This window comes from Sebastes umbrosus, chromosome 19 (assembly GCF_015220745.1).
Source record: "Sebastes umbrosus isolate fSebUmb1 chromosome 19, fSebUmb1.pri, whole genome shotgun sequence".
Lineage (NCBI taxonomy): Eukaryota > Metazoa > Chordata > Actinopteri > Perciformes > Sebastidae > Sebastes > Sebastes umbrosus.
This window is the reverse complement of record NC_051287.1, coordinates 7,376,988-7,395,133: the sequence shown is the minus strand read 5'-3', so window position 1 is coordinate 7,395,133 and position 18,146 is coordinate 7,376,988. Positions and strand designations below refer to the sequence as shown.

The 18,146-nt window shown below is 40.6% G+C and overlaps 1 protein-coding gene across 4 annotated transcripts in view; it reads right to left on the bottom strand.

Annotated features, from left to right (window-relative positions):
* Positions 1 to 2,258: 2,258 nt before the first annotated feature.
* Positions 2,259 to 18,146, bottom strand: part of LOC119478069 (WD repeat-containing protein 7) — a 96,561-nt gene continuing 80,673 nt past the window's right edge. For all 4 annotated transcript variants that reach the window (XM_037752480.1, XM_037752481.1, XM_037752485.1 and 1 more), the window contains 6 exons: positions 14,481 to 14,598; positions 14,030 to 14,179; positions 13,671 to 13,753; positions 13,044 to 13,143; positions 5,351 to 5,455; positions 2,259 to 3,163 (listed from right to left, as the gene is read on the bottom strand). In XM_037752480.1, coding sequence (XP_037608408.1) covers positions 2,960 to 3,163; positions 5,351 to 5,455; positions 13,044 to 13,143; positions 13,671 to 13,753; positions 14,030 to 14,179; positions 14,481 to 14,598 — 760 coding nt within the window. In that variant the 3' untranslated portion in view covers positions 2,259 to 2,959. The remainder of the gene's footprint in view (positions 3,164 to 5,350; positions 5,456 to 13,043; positions 13,144 to 13,670; positions 13,754 to 14,029; positions 14,180 to 14,480; positions 14,599 to 18,146) is intronic.

The window sequence follows — 18,146 nt, the reverse complement described above, 5'->3', positions numbered from 1 at the left end:
TACTGGAAAACCTCCAAGCCCAAACTATTGACATTAAACAGGGATGTCATGGTGTACTGACACACCTTGGAGTACAATTCTACGTCACTGAAGCAAGGTGAGAAGATAAACCACTGGAGGTCAACAAAAGCAAGATTTTCAGCTGCTCTTTAAAAAGATTACGCTGCTAAAGCTGTTAGCATTTCTTATAAGAAGCGGTGGATATGGTTAGTTCCAGATGTAGTTAATGCTTTGTGTTACCCGCTGTTATTTATAAGGAATAGCAACATTTAAGAGAACAGATGCAGCTTTCTTTTAAATAAAAAAAAAAAAAACTATAAATGTGTCCCATTAATAACATAATAGTGTTTCTCTTAATAAAAGGAGAGTTAAAATCTTCATCAAACACCTAGAGATGTAAATGGAATACTGTGACATTTTTCTCCTAAATATAAAGTTTTAAACCGACTTAAACAGGATATTCACACATTTGAAGAATTAGTCAGTGCCAGGCAGACAGTCACGTTAGCCACAACAAATACACCAAACAGGATCTACGCTCACTGTACAAGATTACCAGACTACATTACGCAGCAGTTCTGATGATATATATATACTGTATATGTACACATTGAGAGGAGGATGAATGAAAGAGGAAAGCTGCAAAAGACGAAGAGAAGTCTTCACATCTATCAGTGAAATATAAAGTGTTGTCATCTGCAAAGAAACACACAATCCCCCCCAAAAAATACAAGTGGGAGGTAAAAGGAGGAAAGAAAGGAGAAAGCTGCAGTTTTCCTTCAAACATATGAACCTCCAGAACAGTATTAACATCGTGAGAGGGACACTCTACAAGGAAGTGAGGTACATGATCCACAATCATTGGAGAAAAATAAAAAAAATTTAAATAAAAAGTTGGGAACTTGGACCAACATGTAGACATGGAAACTGGCTGTTATTGAATAAAACGGAGGAAGGTTGAAGACAAACACATTCTCACTCCCAACTTGGCTGCTTGGTCAGTGCCCCTCGACATCGGAGACTAATGCACGGGGTACATCTCTTGCGTTACTTTTGGACAGAGTGGGGACGGCGTGTCAATATACTCTTGTTACATACAGAGTGTCCTTTCAAAATAAACTTCTGTTTTCACATGACATTAGGTTTGGGCAACACAACCACCTATTTAGGGTTAGGAAATGGTCGTGCTTGACGTTAACTTCACTGACTAGTGACTTACGCGACTGACGATACCGACAAGTCACGTGACTAAAGACTGACATGACAAAATCAGTCAGCGTTACTTTTAGTTTCACATGGGACACGAACACTGGTCTCCTGGTTGAAAATCTTGTGTTTGTTTGACCCATCCACCACCCGTCCCGCCTGCCCTGAACGGACTCTCATGCTATTAATACTACGTCACTTGCTCCGACCGTCAAATAATGCCACAGGTGGGTTTACATTGGAGTTAGTTGAAAGCCCAGTACGTCAAATACTGTTGCTAAAGGGTGCCTCCGTCTGTTTCTGATACTGAGGGGCGTTTACCAAACAGCAGTATTTGACAACTTGGGAGTGTGAACGGGTTGTGAAGACACCAAACTAACTAAGATCACTTGACAGACAAAACTGACTCAAAGAGGCTGAACAAAGCTGATGTTGTTTTCGGACTCAATGCAAAGTGAAATCAAGGAAAGGAAGATTTTTTTAAGAAAATTGACCAACTTGGATGGATAATTAGTAATAATAATATCATATAACCAAATAGTACCAGGTACTTAGGAGGCATATAAACAAAAATCAAGAACTAAACAGTATTAGGACCCAAGAACTCCTTTTGTTGAATCATACAATGTTGCCGTTATCCCCGTAAAATGTGACCAAAATATATATATATTTTGTTGCTTTTTGTCTTTTTTTAATATCTGCAGTGAGTAATGCTGCACCTCCAATGTCTAAAGGTTTACTGTGATGGTGCTTTCAGGACGAGCAGTCTGAAGTGAGAATGTGTTTTGGTGAAAATAGACTTGGGTGTAAACACATACACACACATTTCTGCGTGAAGCTCAGAGAGGATGGAAAAAAGCTTCAAAGGTGTCACAAAAGTAAAAGCAAACACCAAAGAACTCACTCACACACACACACAAACATGCAGTCTGAAATGTGAAAAATGTGTACCAAAGCCTTCAAGAGTGCAGCGGAGAATTTCTTTTAATATCCTTTTTTAACAATCTACGAGAAATAATTCATTCCAGCAATAAAAATAAATTCATTCTAGGTTGTTTCAGTTTTTGACTCCTTAACAAACTTTAATATAAAGAACAGAAAATGGAGCAAAGATTGATTTATTTTGAGTCCCTATGTTGAATCCATGTTCCAATCAGTCTTTCTAAAAAGTAAATATTCCGTACATTTAATAATAAGATGATCTTATTTAGCACTGAAATAAAATTAGGTGGGAAGCCAAATGGCAGCGAATCAAAGGCTGACTTCAAATAAAAAGCAACAGTTGGGACCCAAAATGGCGACAGAGGAGATATGTGCCATCTGGCAAAAAAGGGAAATAAATAGGAATGACGAGAAGGTATTAACCTAAAAAAAAAACATCAATGCAAATCATAATGTAAACAAGCTTTCTATCACAGCTTTTAAATAAATTACAGAGCGAGTTTCCCCACAATGATCCGAGCCTGGACCTGACCTGGGTTTTTACTTTTCTGGCCAGTTCGATACCTTCAGATTTTCCACGTGAAATGTCTTTTTTAAAGACAAACGTTTGGATGAAACCACCTGAGCCTTTTCTATCAGCCTTGCTTATTTTTAAGACTCTATCAATTGTTGGACTCAGCAGCTCAGGTTACTGGTTGAAGCTAAAATTAAAGTGACCACTGAGTGAATCCATGCTGCAGCATTTCAGACTCGGAGCTACAAACAGATACAACAACGAGGTTCTCAGCCTGGAGACACCAGAGATCTGGGTTTAGACCATGAAGCGGTGCTCCTTGCCGTCGTGGGCCATGAGGATGACGTTGCGGTTGGAGGTCCAGATGAGGCGGGCGAGCTTCAGGTGATTCTGGGAGCCCGGGGACGCCGGCTGCACAGGAGGAACCTGGTAGGTCTTAATGCAGCGGAGCTGAGGGGCAGAGTTCAACATCCCGATGCTGCCCAGCAGACTGGTGTTCATCTGAGGAACAATATTTGTCATTGTTTTGTGTTGTTAATTGATTTCCAATAATAAATATATACATATATTTGAATAAAGCGAGCACTCCCATGTTGAAAAGAGTATTAAATAAATACAAATCTCCCTTTAAGGTACATTTTCAACAGATAAAAAAATGTGCGTTTAATTTGCGTTTGATCGCGATTAAATATTTTAATTGATTGACAGCCGTAGTTGTGATGCAACAAAATCCTGCTTGTATTTTATCTCTGCATAAACATCATTCTACACAGTGAAACTCAAACACCCAAGTAACAATAAGCAAACACATTTTTGAGTGGAGGGGTTTATCATCATCTTCTCTTTTTGTATTTTTACATAATTTTTTTTTTTATTTTTCAACCATGCAACAATAACAACAGATGATAATAGATCAGAGGAATCAGAGCTGAAACTTTACTGCACTTTAAAGTTTTTACCTGCTCCATCTTCCCTATTATGTTGAATTTTATACGAACTATACGGTCAATACTTGTAGTGAAAAATAAGTTATTGAACATTTTGGTAAGGAGACCCTCATCACCAGTTCCTGTCAGTGATGGAAGTGCTGAACCCTCTGAGGAAACATTGAGTTTAACCCATGATGCTTCAGTCGATGCGTCCTGTGAAGACGGCGCATAGCCAGTTAGTGTGTGTGTGTGTGTAGGAAAAACACAGCGAGTAGAAACTCAATCGTTTCCTGAGACGACACCGCCCCTCTCTCTCAAACACACACACACACACACACACACACACACACACACACACACACACACATACACACACACACACACACACCGACAGAGCGTCTGCCAGCTCATTACCACAGCAGCCGTCTTGCCGGCGCGCTAGCAGCGGTTTATGCTTACAGTAATGCCATTAGTGTGTGTGTGTGTGTCTGCAGACAGTCGTGTCAGAGGTCGTAAAGACCTTTCATTCAAAATAACAGTTCTGGGAAGACGATAAGAAGTGTGTGTCTGTGTGTATGTATTTGATTGGTCCGCTGACTTGATGTTATTGTTTATTTAGATGTTGTTCATATTTATTTTCTGTACTGGAACTTTCAGTTGCTATTATTTATTTATTCAGTTTTTGTATGTACAGCATATGATTAATAATAATAGACAATGACTAATAGTGCACATATATTGTTTTAGTCACCTCACATTATTGCAGATATTATTTTTCCACAGACACAGAGCATGATAGTCTTTCTCACCACAGTCTGAAAGATGCTTTTGTAGATTTTTCAGTTAGCGATTGAATTAAAACAAACCTCATCTCTGATCTCATGATTCATCTGAACAATGCTAATTTTTACTGAACAGAGCTTGAACACACCATAATGAATGTATGTCAATGGCATCTCTGTTAACGTTAGTAGCTCCGTTATTTAGCCAAGCAGGACTGTGCTGCCCACCAACTGCTAACAGGAAACGTTACTAACTCTCCACCTGTTGTAGCTTTATCAGGGAAAAAATAGTGTGTTGTGGTAGCGCCATGCATTTAACCGCTATGGCTATAGTCCCAAACAAACTGAAACATGATACAGCGTGCGTATGCAGTTGCGTCATCATTGAGCATGCGTAACTCTCTGTAAGCATCAATACAGAGGAATCGATAGACACGGAGGCACGAGATGCCAAAGAATCGGACAACTTGGAACCGGTTCTCAACGGGAACCGGTTCTCTTTTCCCCTCCCTAGCGTTTTCCCTGCCCTCCAAAGTGGCGGATGGCCTGACGAATTTACCCGCCACTGTCAACAATTTACCCGCATTTGGCAGGCGCTAATTTCAGACCCTGTTTGGAGATTTGCATTCTGACATACAGCTCCTCCGCGTAATGTCTAGATAAGTTCAGGGTTGCATGCAGGTGCATGTGTGAGAGCAGCTTTAGTCAGTCCTCGGGTGTGAACAGACACGTGATTGTAGTGCTTGGGAGAAACGAAGAGCCTGAAAAAGCTGCTGGGATTTCATCTCAGACCAACTTCAAAACAAGGCGTAGGAACAGGGAGTAAGATCAATCCAAAAAACCCAACACTTCAACAACTGTTTACCTAAGCAGAGCAAATATCCCCCGTGATGGCTGGACTTTTTAAGGCCTGAAAACTAAACATTTTAAAACTTTAAAAAGAAATCTGTGTATCCGTGTGTGTATGTGTCCCTCACCTGCCAGAAGGAGATGTGGCTGTCGGCGTTGGAGTACGTTGCCAAGTAACGGCCATCAGGGGCGAACGACACTGCTGTGATCGGACCCTTGTGACCGTGGATGTTCTAGAAAAAGAGAGAGAAAGTGAAACGGACTCATTAAACCAAATTAACTCTTTACCGGAGCTGAAAACTCTCGTACAAACGGGTTCTTCTGAATACTACAGGCACAGTTTTCATCAGTGAATCCTTTGGTGGAGAGATTTCTTTCATGTATTTGTAATAGAAATCCGGTTCAAATACAGTGAAGAAAAATACTCCCAAAGAAGCAACCAAATACGAATACAACAACTTTAGTCAAGAAGCAGTACACCCAATGCACTACAATGGAACAGTACTACCGCTACAGCTAATAATAAACCTATACATATATTAATTATGTAATTGCAGCTTCTAAAGTGCTTTGTATGAAAATAGAATCAGATGCTTTCAGATACAACTGATCTCTGTTGTGCCTAATGAAAATGTCATTAGTTGTACTTATTAAAAGCCAAAGAGCTGCACTGTGTAAATGTTCAGTTCATAAAGGAGTGCTGAGTTGTGTGTGTGTGTGTGTGTGTGTGTGTGTGTGTGTGTGTGTGTGTTTGTGTGTGTGTGTGTGTGTGTGTGCGTGCGTGCGTGTGTGTGTGTGTGTGTGAGTGTGTGGGAGGAAGGTGTTCAAAGAAGTGGACGTAGTCACCGTGAGGTCACCCATCGGTTTGTGAACTGCCATTTTAAACCCTCAAATTTGGCATTTTGGCAACCAGAGGAGTCGCCCCCTGCTGGCTATTAGAAAGAATGCAAGTTTAAGGCACTTCCTCATTGGCTTCACTTTTCCGAACCGCAGGTTGGCACCTGCTTTGCACATACCGCTGAACCACACTATCATGAAACAAGAGGCCTGTGACTTTTTCCCATCAAGCACTCGAAGCAACCTGAACTCTTCCTGCGTTATTCATTTTGCTGAATGCAAACTGATTTCCTCTGGTTTGCTTTATAGGGAATATAACTTTCCTGTCTCTGAATGTCTTCCAGGGGTCCTCATGGCTTGCTTTGGTGTTAGTGGTTTGTTATTGACAGGCACTATGTTATAAAAAGTGGGTTTACGTGTGTGTGCTGCTTGTATGGCCCAAAATTGTACCACAATTTCATCAGTTTATGAAGTGTAACGCAGTGTTATGGAGGTTTTATAGAACCTTTTTACAGATTGGACTGGAACAAATAGCCACTTTACAGTATCAAAGTGTTTTTATTAAAAAAAAACAACAACCCTCAAACGCATCTCAAGCAACTCTTCATCATTCCTCATCACCCATAGTAGCTAAAGACAGCAAAACTTGACTTTTCCACCCGCTTCCTTTCGCTGATGAATCCAAACTGCAGTAGCTCGAGGTTCTAACCCAGACTTCAATAAATTCTGTTTTGTGATAAAGACGAGATGAAGAACAAATTTCGCTCCTCGTTGAAATTTCATCGAGGCATCTCAGAAAAACTTGTTTTGCCGCCGCGCCGCCCAGATTTTCCCTGACAGTAAGTGTTTGGTTTGAACGAGATAATTCCATCAGATGAGGGGCAGCTTCTGGTCCAACAGATGCTGCCATTCGCCTCCAGAACTCAGGGGACAAAATAAAGCGACGCTGCGCCGTGTGTAACGCAATAAACTGTCCCACCAGATGCAGGGTGTGTAACGCAATAAACGCCCCCCTCCAAGAAATCCCCACCCCGCCTCTGCCTGCGACTGGGATTACAAACTCTCACCTCCAGATGAGATTAAGATGCGTCGCCTCAGGCTTCCAGACCATGAAATAATAACCCGTCTGTGGCGATTAAAGTAGAAAAAAAATAATAACGCAATGAAATGAAAATCTCATCTTTTTAATTCGTTCTCTCCCTCCTCCTTTTAGGGGGAAATCCTATTAGATTCCAGCAGTGTTGGCTGGGAAAAAAAAGCTGAATTATTTTCATTTCTTTCCAGCCTTCACCCCTGTCTACCTCTTTCTTTCCAGCCTCTCTCAACTCTTCACAATCCCTTCTTTCCACCCTTCACCTCTGTCAGTCTTTCTCCTCTAATATTATCTCTTTGGCGAGATCCCAAATCACATTTCCAGTTACTTGTTAAAGGCAAAATGATCAAAAGGCCAACAGAGTGGACACAGTTTGTCTGCAAACATTCATCAGCTCAAACCAAAGAATATTTAAACCAAAGAGAACAACTACTACCTGAGCTAGTGGCACTTGACACTTCCCACATATACTTCTGCCCTCTGCCTGGATTTTGCATCCAAGAGGAAGCTATAAAAATGGTGGACACGGCCGAAAAAAAGTGAATATAGAGTGGCAAAACGCAGTGAATCTGGGGTTGGTTTTTCCCCGGTGAAGGTTTGTTTGGTCGCTTGTTCAACGAGCTAAAGTGCAGAACAAGACCCGTGTCCTTGTTTATAATTGTGAAGAAGACTTGAGCAGGAAAGCTAATGTAGTTGTTGTTCAGTTGTGGCTCTTGTGTAGCAGATATGTACAGTATACTATAGCAGACAAAGACGAAGCAATTTCATTTCAGTTGGTCTTATTCAATGAGGACTGTGGAGCCTTGAGCTCTGACCACGCACGCACGCACGCACGCACGCACGCACGCACGCACGCACGCACGCACGCACGCACGCACGCACGCACGCACGCACGCACGCACGCACGCACACACACACACACACACACACACACACACACACACACACACACACACACACACACACACACACACACACACACACACACACACACACACACACACACACACACACGATTTCTGCCAACACCATGGCTCTGACTAACGCATAACATCTGGCCAATCAGAGCTTCTCCTGCACTTCATTCATTCATTCTTTCATTCATTCATTTTTATGTGGCACACTGCTTAAATGTCTACAAATTGGGATGGAAATCAAATGCACTGTGAAATGGAATATCATAGGTAGAGACATGAGTAAATGTTTTTTAAATAAAATGTTACATTACATTTTAAAATATAATTATTAATCAATTATTTATATTTACTTATACACATTTAAAGACATAATCAGGAAATAAAAGTATTAATCGGAAAATGTAATGAGTTTGTTAATGCATCATCAAATGAAAATGTAATTAAATTAATTTGTTATAGCTTTCTTAAATGTATGAATGTATTATTTTAATGAATATATAAAAGTATTCATCCAAAATCCATGCAATGTTTCCACTAAGTGTGAAATATAAGACTAATTTTGCACATGACAGTTATGTGAAAACTGTTGTACAATGCAGGGCTGTAAGAACAGCATGCCAAGAGTACATTATAAGCGCTCTGTAATTACATTTAATTTAAATTTACTGCAAATGAGTGTATTTAGACCATTAAAGAATACGAGATGATGACAACCTGGTGGAAAAATAAAAAGGAACAGAAAAAAACATGTACGTACAGAGAGAGAAACATGTTGCAGAGTAGAACTGTTTAATGTGCATCAAATATTGATGCTTTAATATATATTTTGCTCAGTGAGTGTGTCTAGGGGTGTGTGTGTGTATGTGTTTGTGTGTGTGTGTGTGTGTGTGTGTGTCACGGTGGACTGCCTACCAAATCAATCAGCCTATCAGAGAGCAGTGAAGCACACTGAAACCATTTACAGCACTCTGTACTTCAATACACCTGACGCCTGGGGGACTCGACTGTGTGTGTGTGTGTGCGTGTGTGTGTGTTTGTCATACAGAAGGCTCATCCCATCTTATTTCCATCCCCTGTGACTGAGACCAACAGCTCTTAAAGCCCGCCTCCTTTTAGAATGATAATGATGTTAACCAATAGAAGGATGTTTTCACATGAAAGTTGCGTCATTCACTGATTTAACGTCTGATTGATGTTTCTGCATCCACCATAAGGGAGTGCTGTAATAAAGGTTATATTGGTGTAAAACTCATTGCGTATTCAATTACTTTCTATCGATGTGTTTGTTACATCGAGCTGCATCATGTAGTATAGGCCACATGGGCCAAGGCTGGAGCAGATCCTGGCAGTGTGCACTGCAGGAGGGAGGCTGGACCTGGCCAAGCTTACAAACAAACATGCATTAAACCACCTGTTTAGCCACCATTCAACAATAGTTTCATACTGCTTGAGGGCTAGGCCTGGACCCCAGTACATGCTTGCAGGTTGCAGCTAACAATTACACACACAGGGGAATGCCGATCAAGCTAATGACCGTGCTAAGTGCCGTGTCAAACTGTTACCAAAGAGAGTTACCAAAGTAAAGTTGTTTCAATAAGGGATTGCTAACAATTCTAACAGCCGGTTAGAGGTGGTGTAAAGCCGGAGATATACTTGTTTTTAACTACGCGTTTGTTTGCGCATGATGGCGGCCTTGACTATCCTGTGTCTGTTTGGGGCGTTGGTTGTGCACGTCCTCAGAAATTGACCATAAGTGTCCGCGAGATGCAATACACCCATGAACGGTAGGGGCAGTATGATGATGTGACAGGACGTGCTTGATTGCGCCGATGTTTTTTCTGCCTTGATCTCGGAATTAACAATATAGTAACCTCCTCGAGTGTCACCATGTTTATTGTTTATATCATGCAAATGTGGAAGTACTATACGGTCTGAGTTATCTGGTTTGCCGTCTAGTGGAATTCTCCAATAACATGCGTAGCACATGGTGATTTTCGCCAGCGTTAGTCTAAAGCCCTCCGGTACCTGCTGTACCAGAGTTTCTACCAGTGGGCCCAGTGGGCCTGAGTTGCCTCAATGCCAAAGTGGGATTTCTAGGTTTGCCTTCCAGCACTTCCATAGCTGATATGAACTTCCTCAAAAACGTAATTACATGTCAGGGCTACAGCAACTTCTGAGATACCACGTGGAGACTGCAAGAACTGTGATTTTGTGATTTCTCAAAGTTTCTGATGACGCTGGATGTTGTTAATAGTGAAGACAACAAAGCAAGTTGAAGAACAAACAGAGGTATCCACGGTAAGACTGCACTTAACCCCTTGCATCAAGCATAAATCCATCTTCAGCTGGCTACTCTGGTTGGCTTCATGGGATGTACAGTGGGAGGTGTTAACTATGAGAGGCAAAGCTACAGCGGTGCTTACAGAAAGAAACAGATGCAGACAGAGAGAAAGATCAGTCAGATTGATTCTTTGTGTTCAATTAGTAGACTCAGTAGAGTCTGTTAAAGAAGCAGAGCAAGCAGCTGGACACGCGCGCACACATACACACACACACACACACAGAAATGCAGCTGACAAAGGGCTGTTCACGGAGGCTGATCAAAGCTGTGGCAGATGGTCATGCAGTGACTAGCTAGCTACAGTTGGACACACACATACACACACACACACACACTCGCACACACACACACACACAAATGGATTATGAACAAAAACTCTGCCTCTCCTCTCCTTCCTCTTCTCCCTTTGCTTCCTTCCTCCCTTCCTCTTTTCCTTCATTTATCCCATCATCCCTCTTCAAGACCACCACTTGCTTTTCTCCTTCTCTCTCTTTTTTTAAAAAAATTTTGCTCAGTGAATTAAATCAGGAGGAAATCGAAATGTTTCATCAGGCAATGAATCTGCCAACTGACTAAGCAAGGCTCATCGTACAGATTTTGTACTTTTGATTGTTTAAACAAGGAGCAGATTGTTTCAAATGTGATTTTTCACCCTGATTTTATGTTGCTATTTATCCAAAAGTTTGCCAAGTGGTTCGACAAGTTTCTGTGGATGTGTTTACAACTTTATTTCCATATTGAAAACTTGAATTATTTTCAACTGTCATGATACAAACTGCTGCTGAGAGCCGCTGTTTTTAGTGAAGGAGGATGCCACAAAGCTTGCAAAGCCACCTTTCAAGTCTACAAGGGATGAATGTTAAGTAGCTTTTAGATGAAGTATCATTGATAAATCATAATAAATTAACCGTCTTTTTTTAAAAGCATTGGGTGTCGAGAACGGGTTTTGATTTGAAACGAAATTTTGTAGATGCTTTTTGATTTTGCTCATTAATTCTTGACAGCAAACTATGTCTTCTTTTTACCTCAGCGTTACGCACGTTATTGCACGTTTCTCCAGACCACGGATATGTTGAATGTTGACATTTCTGAACCGTGTTGGAAAGCACCAGCATAGCTATGTAGTTACTGAGGCTTCCGCCGTTACCACAGCAACCTGTGCAGATAGATTGGTGCTATCTGGACACAGAAATCTGATTAACAGTGTGGACAGTCTGTCTTAAAAATCTAATTTGAGAAACAAATTGGATTAGCCTGCAGTTTGAACATAGCCAAAGATACCCAGCCCTATTAATGATGATAGTTTTATTTTACATTTGAAATTAAATGATTGAAATACTACACACATGCGATGCCATTATCTATTAAATGTTAATTACTGCAAATAACACTCAAAAGAAAAGGGTCTCCTGTCCTTAAACCGTGCACACAAACATAAACACCTTCACACACGCACACACACAATCAAACTAAATGTCGGGTGAACAGGGGCCAGTGCTGTTATCAGATATAAATGACCCCCTCCACCAGACTAGACTGCTCAGGTTACTGCAAATCAATACGCAGCAAATTACCAACACACACACACTCACACAGAAATACACACAAACACAATAAGGCAAGTAGCACACGCAAACACATACACTACACAACCTCACACACAATCAAACATAAATGTGTGCAAAGACAAAAAAACGTGATTAAGAGAGTCATCGCTTCATCATTTATCAATTACTGAGGGAAAAAAATAAGTCGGGGCAACAAAACTCCTCTCCTGCTTCCCTCTTTCTTTCCTCCTTGTTTCCCTTTATTTACACCCCTTGTTACTGCTCTCATCTCTTCCTCTACTCTTCTGTCGTTACAGGTAACACGTCCTTTTACTGGATGGACGGAAAATTAGGTAAGGAACAATTGGACATGTTCAGTGATGGATGGATGGATTGATTGAATGGATGGATGGATGGATGGATGGATGGATGGATGGATGGATGGATGGATGGATGGATGTATGTAGCATTGATTGATTGAATGGATGGATGGATGGCTGGCTGGCTGGATGGATGGCTGGCTGGCTGGCTGGATGGATGGATGGATGGATGGATGGATGGATGGATGGATGGATGATGGATGTAGCATTGATTGATTGAATGGATGGATGGATGGCTGGCTGGATGGATGGATGGATGGATGGATGGATGGATGGATGGATGGATGGATGGAGCATTGATTGATTGAATGGATGGATGGCTGGCTGGATGGATGGATGGATGGATGGATGGATGGATGGATGGATGGATGGATGGATGGATGGATGGATGGATGGACGGACGGATGGATGTAGCATTAATTGATTAGATGGATGGATGGTTAGATATAGCATTGACTCATTGAATGGATGGACGGATGGGTGTAGCATTGACTGATTGAATAGATGGATGAAAATCAAAAAGCGGACAGAGATGAATGTATGAAAGAATGAAGGTTAAAATGGGTGGTTGGATGATAATGGATAAAACTGGCAAAAGCTAGACTTTGGTGTCAATCAGAAACTAACCAGCTGCTACAGCTTTTCCATCCTGCTGCGATCAAACAACGGAGCTACTGAGACGAGCTGTGTAGAGTTTTAAATGTACCTGGCATTTTCCAGTGCGAACATCGTAGAGGGCCACTGAACCCTGGCGAGCTCCAACAGCGATGCGGTGACTACGGTCACAGTAACCAACCATGTAGAACCTGAATGAGTGGACAACAAACGCACGTTAATACATTAACATTCGACTGGGCATCATCTAGCAATTTAGCAAAGAAAGCAAGATGGTTTCAAGAGACAAAGAATTAACAATCAAGCTGTGTTACCACTCGTTTACATAAAACTGAACCACGAGAAACAACTGAACTACAGTATGTAGCGATAATAACGCATTAACAGAAATTTGTTTTAACGTCACTAATTCTTTAACGCATTAACGCAACTTGCGATTTTTTTTGTTGTAGCAGGCTCAGTTTTAAAGCTAGCTTGAAGATACTGGTATCATATGAAACTAAAAAACCTAAAGAATTCATTGGTCCCAGCCATGTCATAATAGCTTGTCGTGAAGGAGGCTAAATAACGCTCCAAACTTGCGCTAAATTTGGCGAGGAAAAACTAGCATTTTCAAAGGGGTCCCTTGACCTCTGACCTCAAGATATGTGAATGAAAATAGGTTCTATGGGTACCCACGAGTCTACCCTTGTCAACATACCTATACACACACACTTACTTGCAAATAGCAGGGAAACACTCCTGTAGTCCTTTCTTCTTCACCAGAGACCCTTCAATACAGTACATGATGATATCCATCACCTGAAGAAGAGGAGGGGGAGAGGGAGGAGATTACATGATGACATATGGGAAAGGGGAGGAGGAGAGAAGGAGACAAGGAGGTATAGTGGGATGTGATGATATTTCCCATAATGGTTGTGTTTGTTTTTTTCAAGTTTGTATCAGGAAATTAATTCAACATTTTTCAGAGATGTTTGTAACAGTTTTCTAAAAGCCAAATATGCAATCTTGGTTGTCTTTACTGGGATTGTGGAGAATGATTCATGCCCCGTTCATGTGACATGTGATAACGTTTACCTCGACCAGCAGATCCACGACGTCTCCAGGCATCTTCTCTACCAGGATGTCAATCACTCGCAGTATCTCAGTCTTGGCTCTGGCCAGAGTGGTGGTGTGAACGTTCTGCTGCGACTGGGAGTTCGCCTGAGCTGCGTTGTACCGATGAACCTGGAAAACAGTTTTCAAACAGTCATATTTCAGTGCAAAATGACTTTTCACAGTTTATTTGAAGTTAATAAGAGGCTTCAGTAGTCTGAGTTAAACAAATCAAGTGGGTATCTTCTAAATTTATATTCTTTTTAGTATAAAATTCCTCTTTTTGTTACCATCTCTCCACTACAGTCAGCATGGAAACATTGTGCAAACCAAAAGAGGCAACTCTGCACTAAAAACTCATCTTACAGCAACACATGATATGTAAAAGTATGTGGTGGCTGTTTGTGAAAATGTTTGAACAGTTCATTCTCACCTCTCTTGCAATGGTGGTGATGAAGGCTGGTGGCCGAGCAGTAGCGATAAGAGAGAGGGCATGGCGGGCTGAGCGAGCCGAATCTGCCGGCGGGTTGAGGGGCAAACCCATGGTAACACTGTGGATAGAGAGAGAGAGTGGAAGAGGTTTCATTCATATGCCAAAAACATATTTTTGAAATCCAAAATACAGTAAACATATGAGCTTTTTTTAACATGTTGGAGCTTGTAAGACAGATCAACACGAGAAGCAAAGATTTAAGTTAGGAGAGAAGCAACAGGCAACAGGTCTAGTTTTAGAAGATGGAGGACACAATGGCACCTGGGTCTCTTCATCCAGATAAAAACTTTTGGTCAAAAACTACTTGAATGCTAATTATTTATATTCATTTCATATTACAAAATACTGAGATCATGAGTCCCATTGGTTCCTACTGAAGAATATAAAACAGCTCACAAAAATAGTGTCATTTTTAAAAAGGCTCCACAATTTCTCTAAAACATCTGGACGGTGTAGTTTTTCAACAAATGCAGAGTAAAAAGTTAAATAATAAAATATCAGAAAGTCATTGTTTTGCAAGTCACAAGTGAGTCTCAAGTCTAGTAGGTTCCCAGTCAAGTCCAAGTCCTATTTACTTTGTGTTTCAAGAAATGTAATCCCATTAAAAAATTGGAAACAGTGGCAATACATTTACAGAAATAATGAAGATGTTTTAAAATGTGCGTTTATCACTTTCAAATAAACCTTTTAGCATTTAAAATAAAAAGGCTCAGGTGCACCTTAGTATGTTATTTGTAATTTCTGAGCTGTTTTTTGTCGAGCACAGCAGAGTCTGTAGTCTGTTTGTCTGAACTACCAAATGCACATTTCACTCCTCCTCATGCAACCTGATCGGCTGACGTTAAATTTATTCGCTGCACACTTTTTTCTAACATAGGAGGATATCAAGTCATTCCAACTCAAAGTCCAAGTGAAGTCACAAATCACTGTCAAGTCCAAAGTCGAGTTGGATTCTGCATAATGCTTTTGTTGAGGACTTACGGGCTTTTATCTTTAAGCAAGTAAATAAAATTGACAGAGATATTGCTGGATAAAGTTCTGGGTTGCCAGTAACCTTTAATCACACTTACATTAAAACTAAACTTCGGTAGGACTTTGGGTTGTATCGCTAACTAGCCAGTGAGTATTTACAGCAGCAGGACGGTGTATGCTGGACTGAGTCAAAATAAACAGTGTATGTGTGTTCATGGTGATGAAGGAACATGTCACCCAGTGCAACAGTGTGGCTCATTGATGTGTTTTTAATGGAGCTCTATGGCACAGAGGAGGAAGAGATATCAGGCTTTGATACACACACACGATACTCGTTAGTAGATACATTCACTGTTGGTTCTGGTCTTTTAATGGGATTTGTTGACAGTAAGAAACATATAGAATATCATGAGCCTTATCCTTTAAAGAGATGTTTTACAATGATCTAAAGAGGCACATTTAAATAGACTATTTTATAGAGAGGGGAAGAAAACAAGATTAAACGGAGAGAAGAGAGAGCGGCGGAGAGATGGAGCCTTACTAATATATGGAGTGAAGAGATTAGCGGGCAGCTTATAATGTCAAGGCCGAGTCAATGGGAGCCATTCACCAGACGACGGCATAATGGACTCCCACAATGCAACAGGAATTAGACACACACACCCTAACAGCTGGCCACACACCCCTCTGAGTGTGTGTGTGTGTGTGTAAGAGAGAGAGAAAGAGAGAGGGGGTGAGCGAGGCCACCTTGTTAAGAAATTACTCTGGGGAGAGAGGAAGAGAGAGAGAGTGGTGGGTGGATGGACGGCCGAGCTGCACGATTCATCTCCTCTGATTACAGATCACAGCTACAGCACCTGTAATTAATACTGGTAATATATTGGCAATATATCAGCAATATTGAAATGTTTAATTTCATTTAGAGGGGTGGCTGTAATTGGAAACAGTCACGGTGTTGATATAAGGCGGCAGGAGTGCAGGGAGCTAATTGTACGGAGAACCACCGAGGTTAATAACCAACGTTTAGAGCATGTAATGAAATAATCTGGATGATTATTATTACACACACACACACATGCACACACACACACTCTAAAACTGTGTGTGGCCTCTTTATTAGGTACACCGGTGCAATCTATTATATTTCATTACAACAGCGCAGCCAGAATCAAAGTTAATAGTCAGGGCCGTTAACCGATTAAACTAGTTAATCACGATTAATCACAAATTAATTGCACTTTTTTTTTTTTATCTGTTCAAAATGTACCTTAAAGGGAGATTTCAAGTATTTAATACTCCCATGGGAGTAGGTAAATACGCTTGCTTTATGCAAATGTATGTAAACATTATTTTGATGGCTATTATAAAGTTGAAATGGATTATTATAATACATTGTTAAATGGTTAATAAATACTTTGTAAAGCATCTATAAACTTTATTTAGATAGTTTCATACTTTGTCAATGGTTAATAGTTGGTTTCGGATCCATATATCTATGTAATGTTAATAATTGTTTTACAAACAATTTCTTAAAGGTTTACAAATCATTTCTAATCACTAACCAATACCTAATATAGTATACAAAATGGTATAATGTGTGCAACAATAAACTGATAAATAATAATAATAATTGTTATCGTCTCTTATCAGCTATGATACAATATAAAAGTTATAACTACTTATTTCATATTACACAAACTAATGATAAAATAATAGAAATTATAGCATTACTAATAATTAAATAAACATTATTAATTATAATTCCATTGTTTAACAGTAATTAACTATTAATTTACCATTTATAAATGATGGTTTTTATAAAGTGTTACCATTGTGACAGACTAAAATAAAGTGAACTAGATTATGAGATCAGATTGAAATTGTTCAACTACTGAATTTACAGTACGTGGAGATGACAAGAAACACACACACTCCCACAAGGTTCAGTGTGTGTGTGTGTGTGTGTGTGTGTGTGTGTGTGTGTGTGTGTGTGTGAACCTGGCAACATGACTGCATTCACAGCCAGTATCACGCTGACATTATCCAGTCAATACTGAGTCACACACATACACACAGTGAGGATTGGAAGTATTGATTTTTGTGTGTGAGGGAGGAGTGAATAACCTCGATCACATGATGAGAGTCACCGCTGCAAGGAACCAGGACTGTGACTGACTGGCTGTTTACCGACTGGCTTACTGACCGCTTTGCTCAACGAGTTGCAGACGGGGTAACTGGATGGTTTAGTATTATTTAGGCTTACAGGCTGGTGTGCTCATTTAAACCCCTTTCAGACAGCAGATGCACATATGATATGGGGTCTATTCGATCAATTCATTTGAGGCTACTGTCCCCCTTCTAGCAGAGACTCCAGTCTGCAGCGGTGTTCGGTACACTTCACTGATAAACAAGATCATTATACGAATTACATCTAATAGTTACCAGATAGGTTAACTGGAGCTCTTCTATATGCACACTTCCTCTCCCTTGATTGCCCACACATGCACACTTTCCATTATGGCCGTCGTCCTCTTGGTTTTTGGCCGTCACCCTCTTGGTTTTTGGCCGTCACCCTCTTGGTTTTTGGCCGTCACCCTCTTGGTTTTTGGCCATCGCTATCTTGGTTTTTGGCCA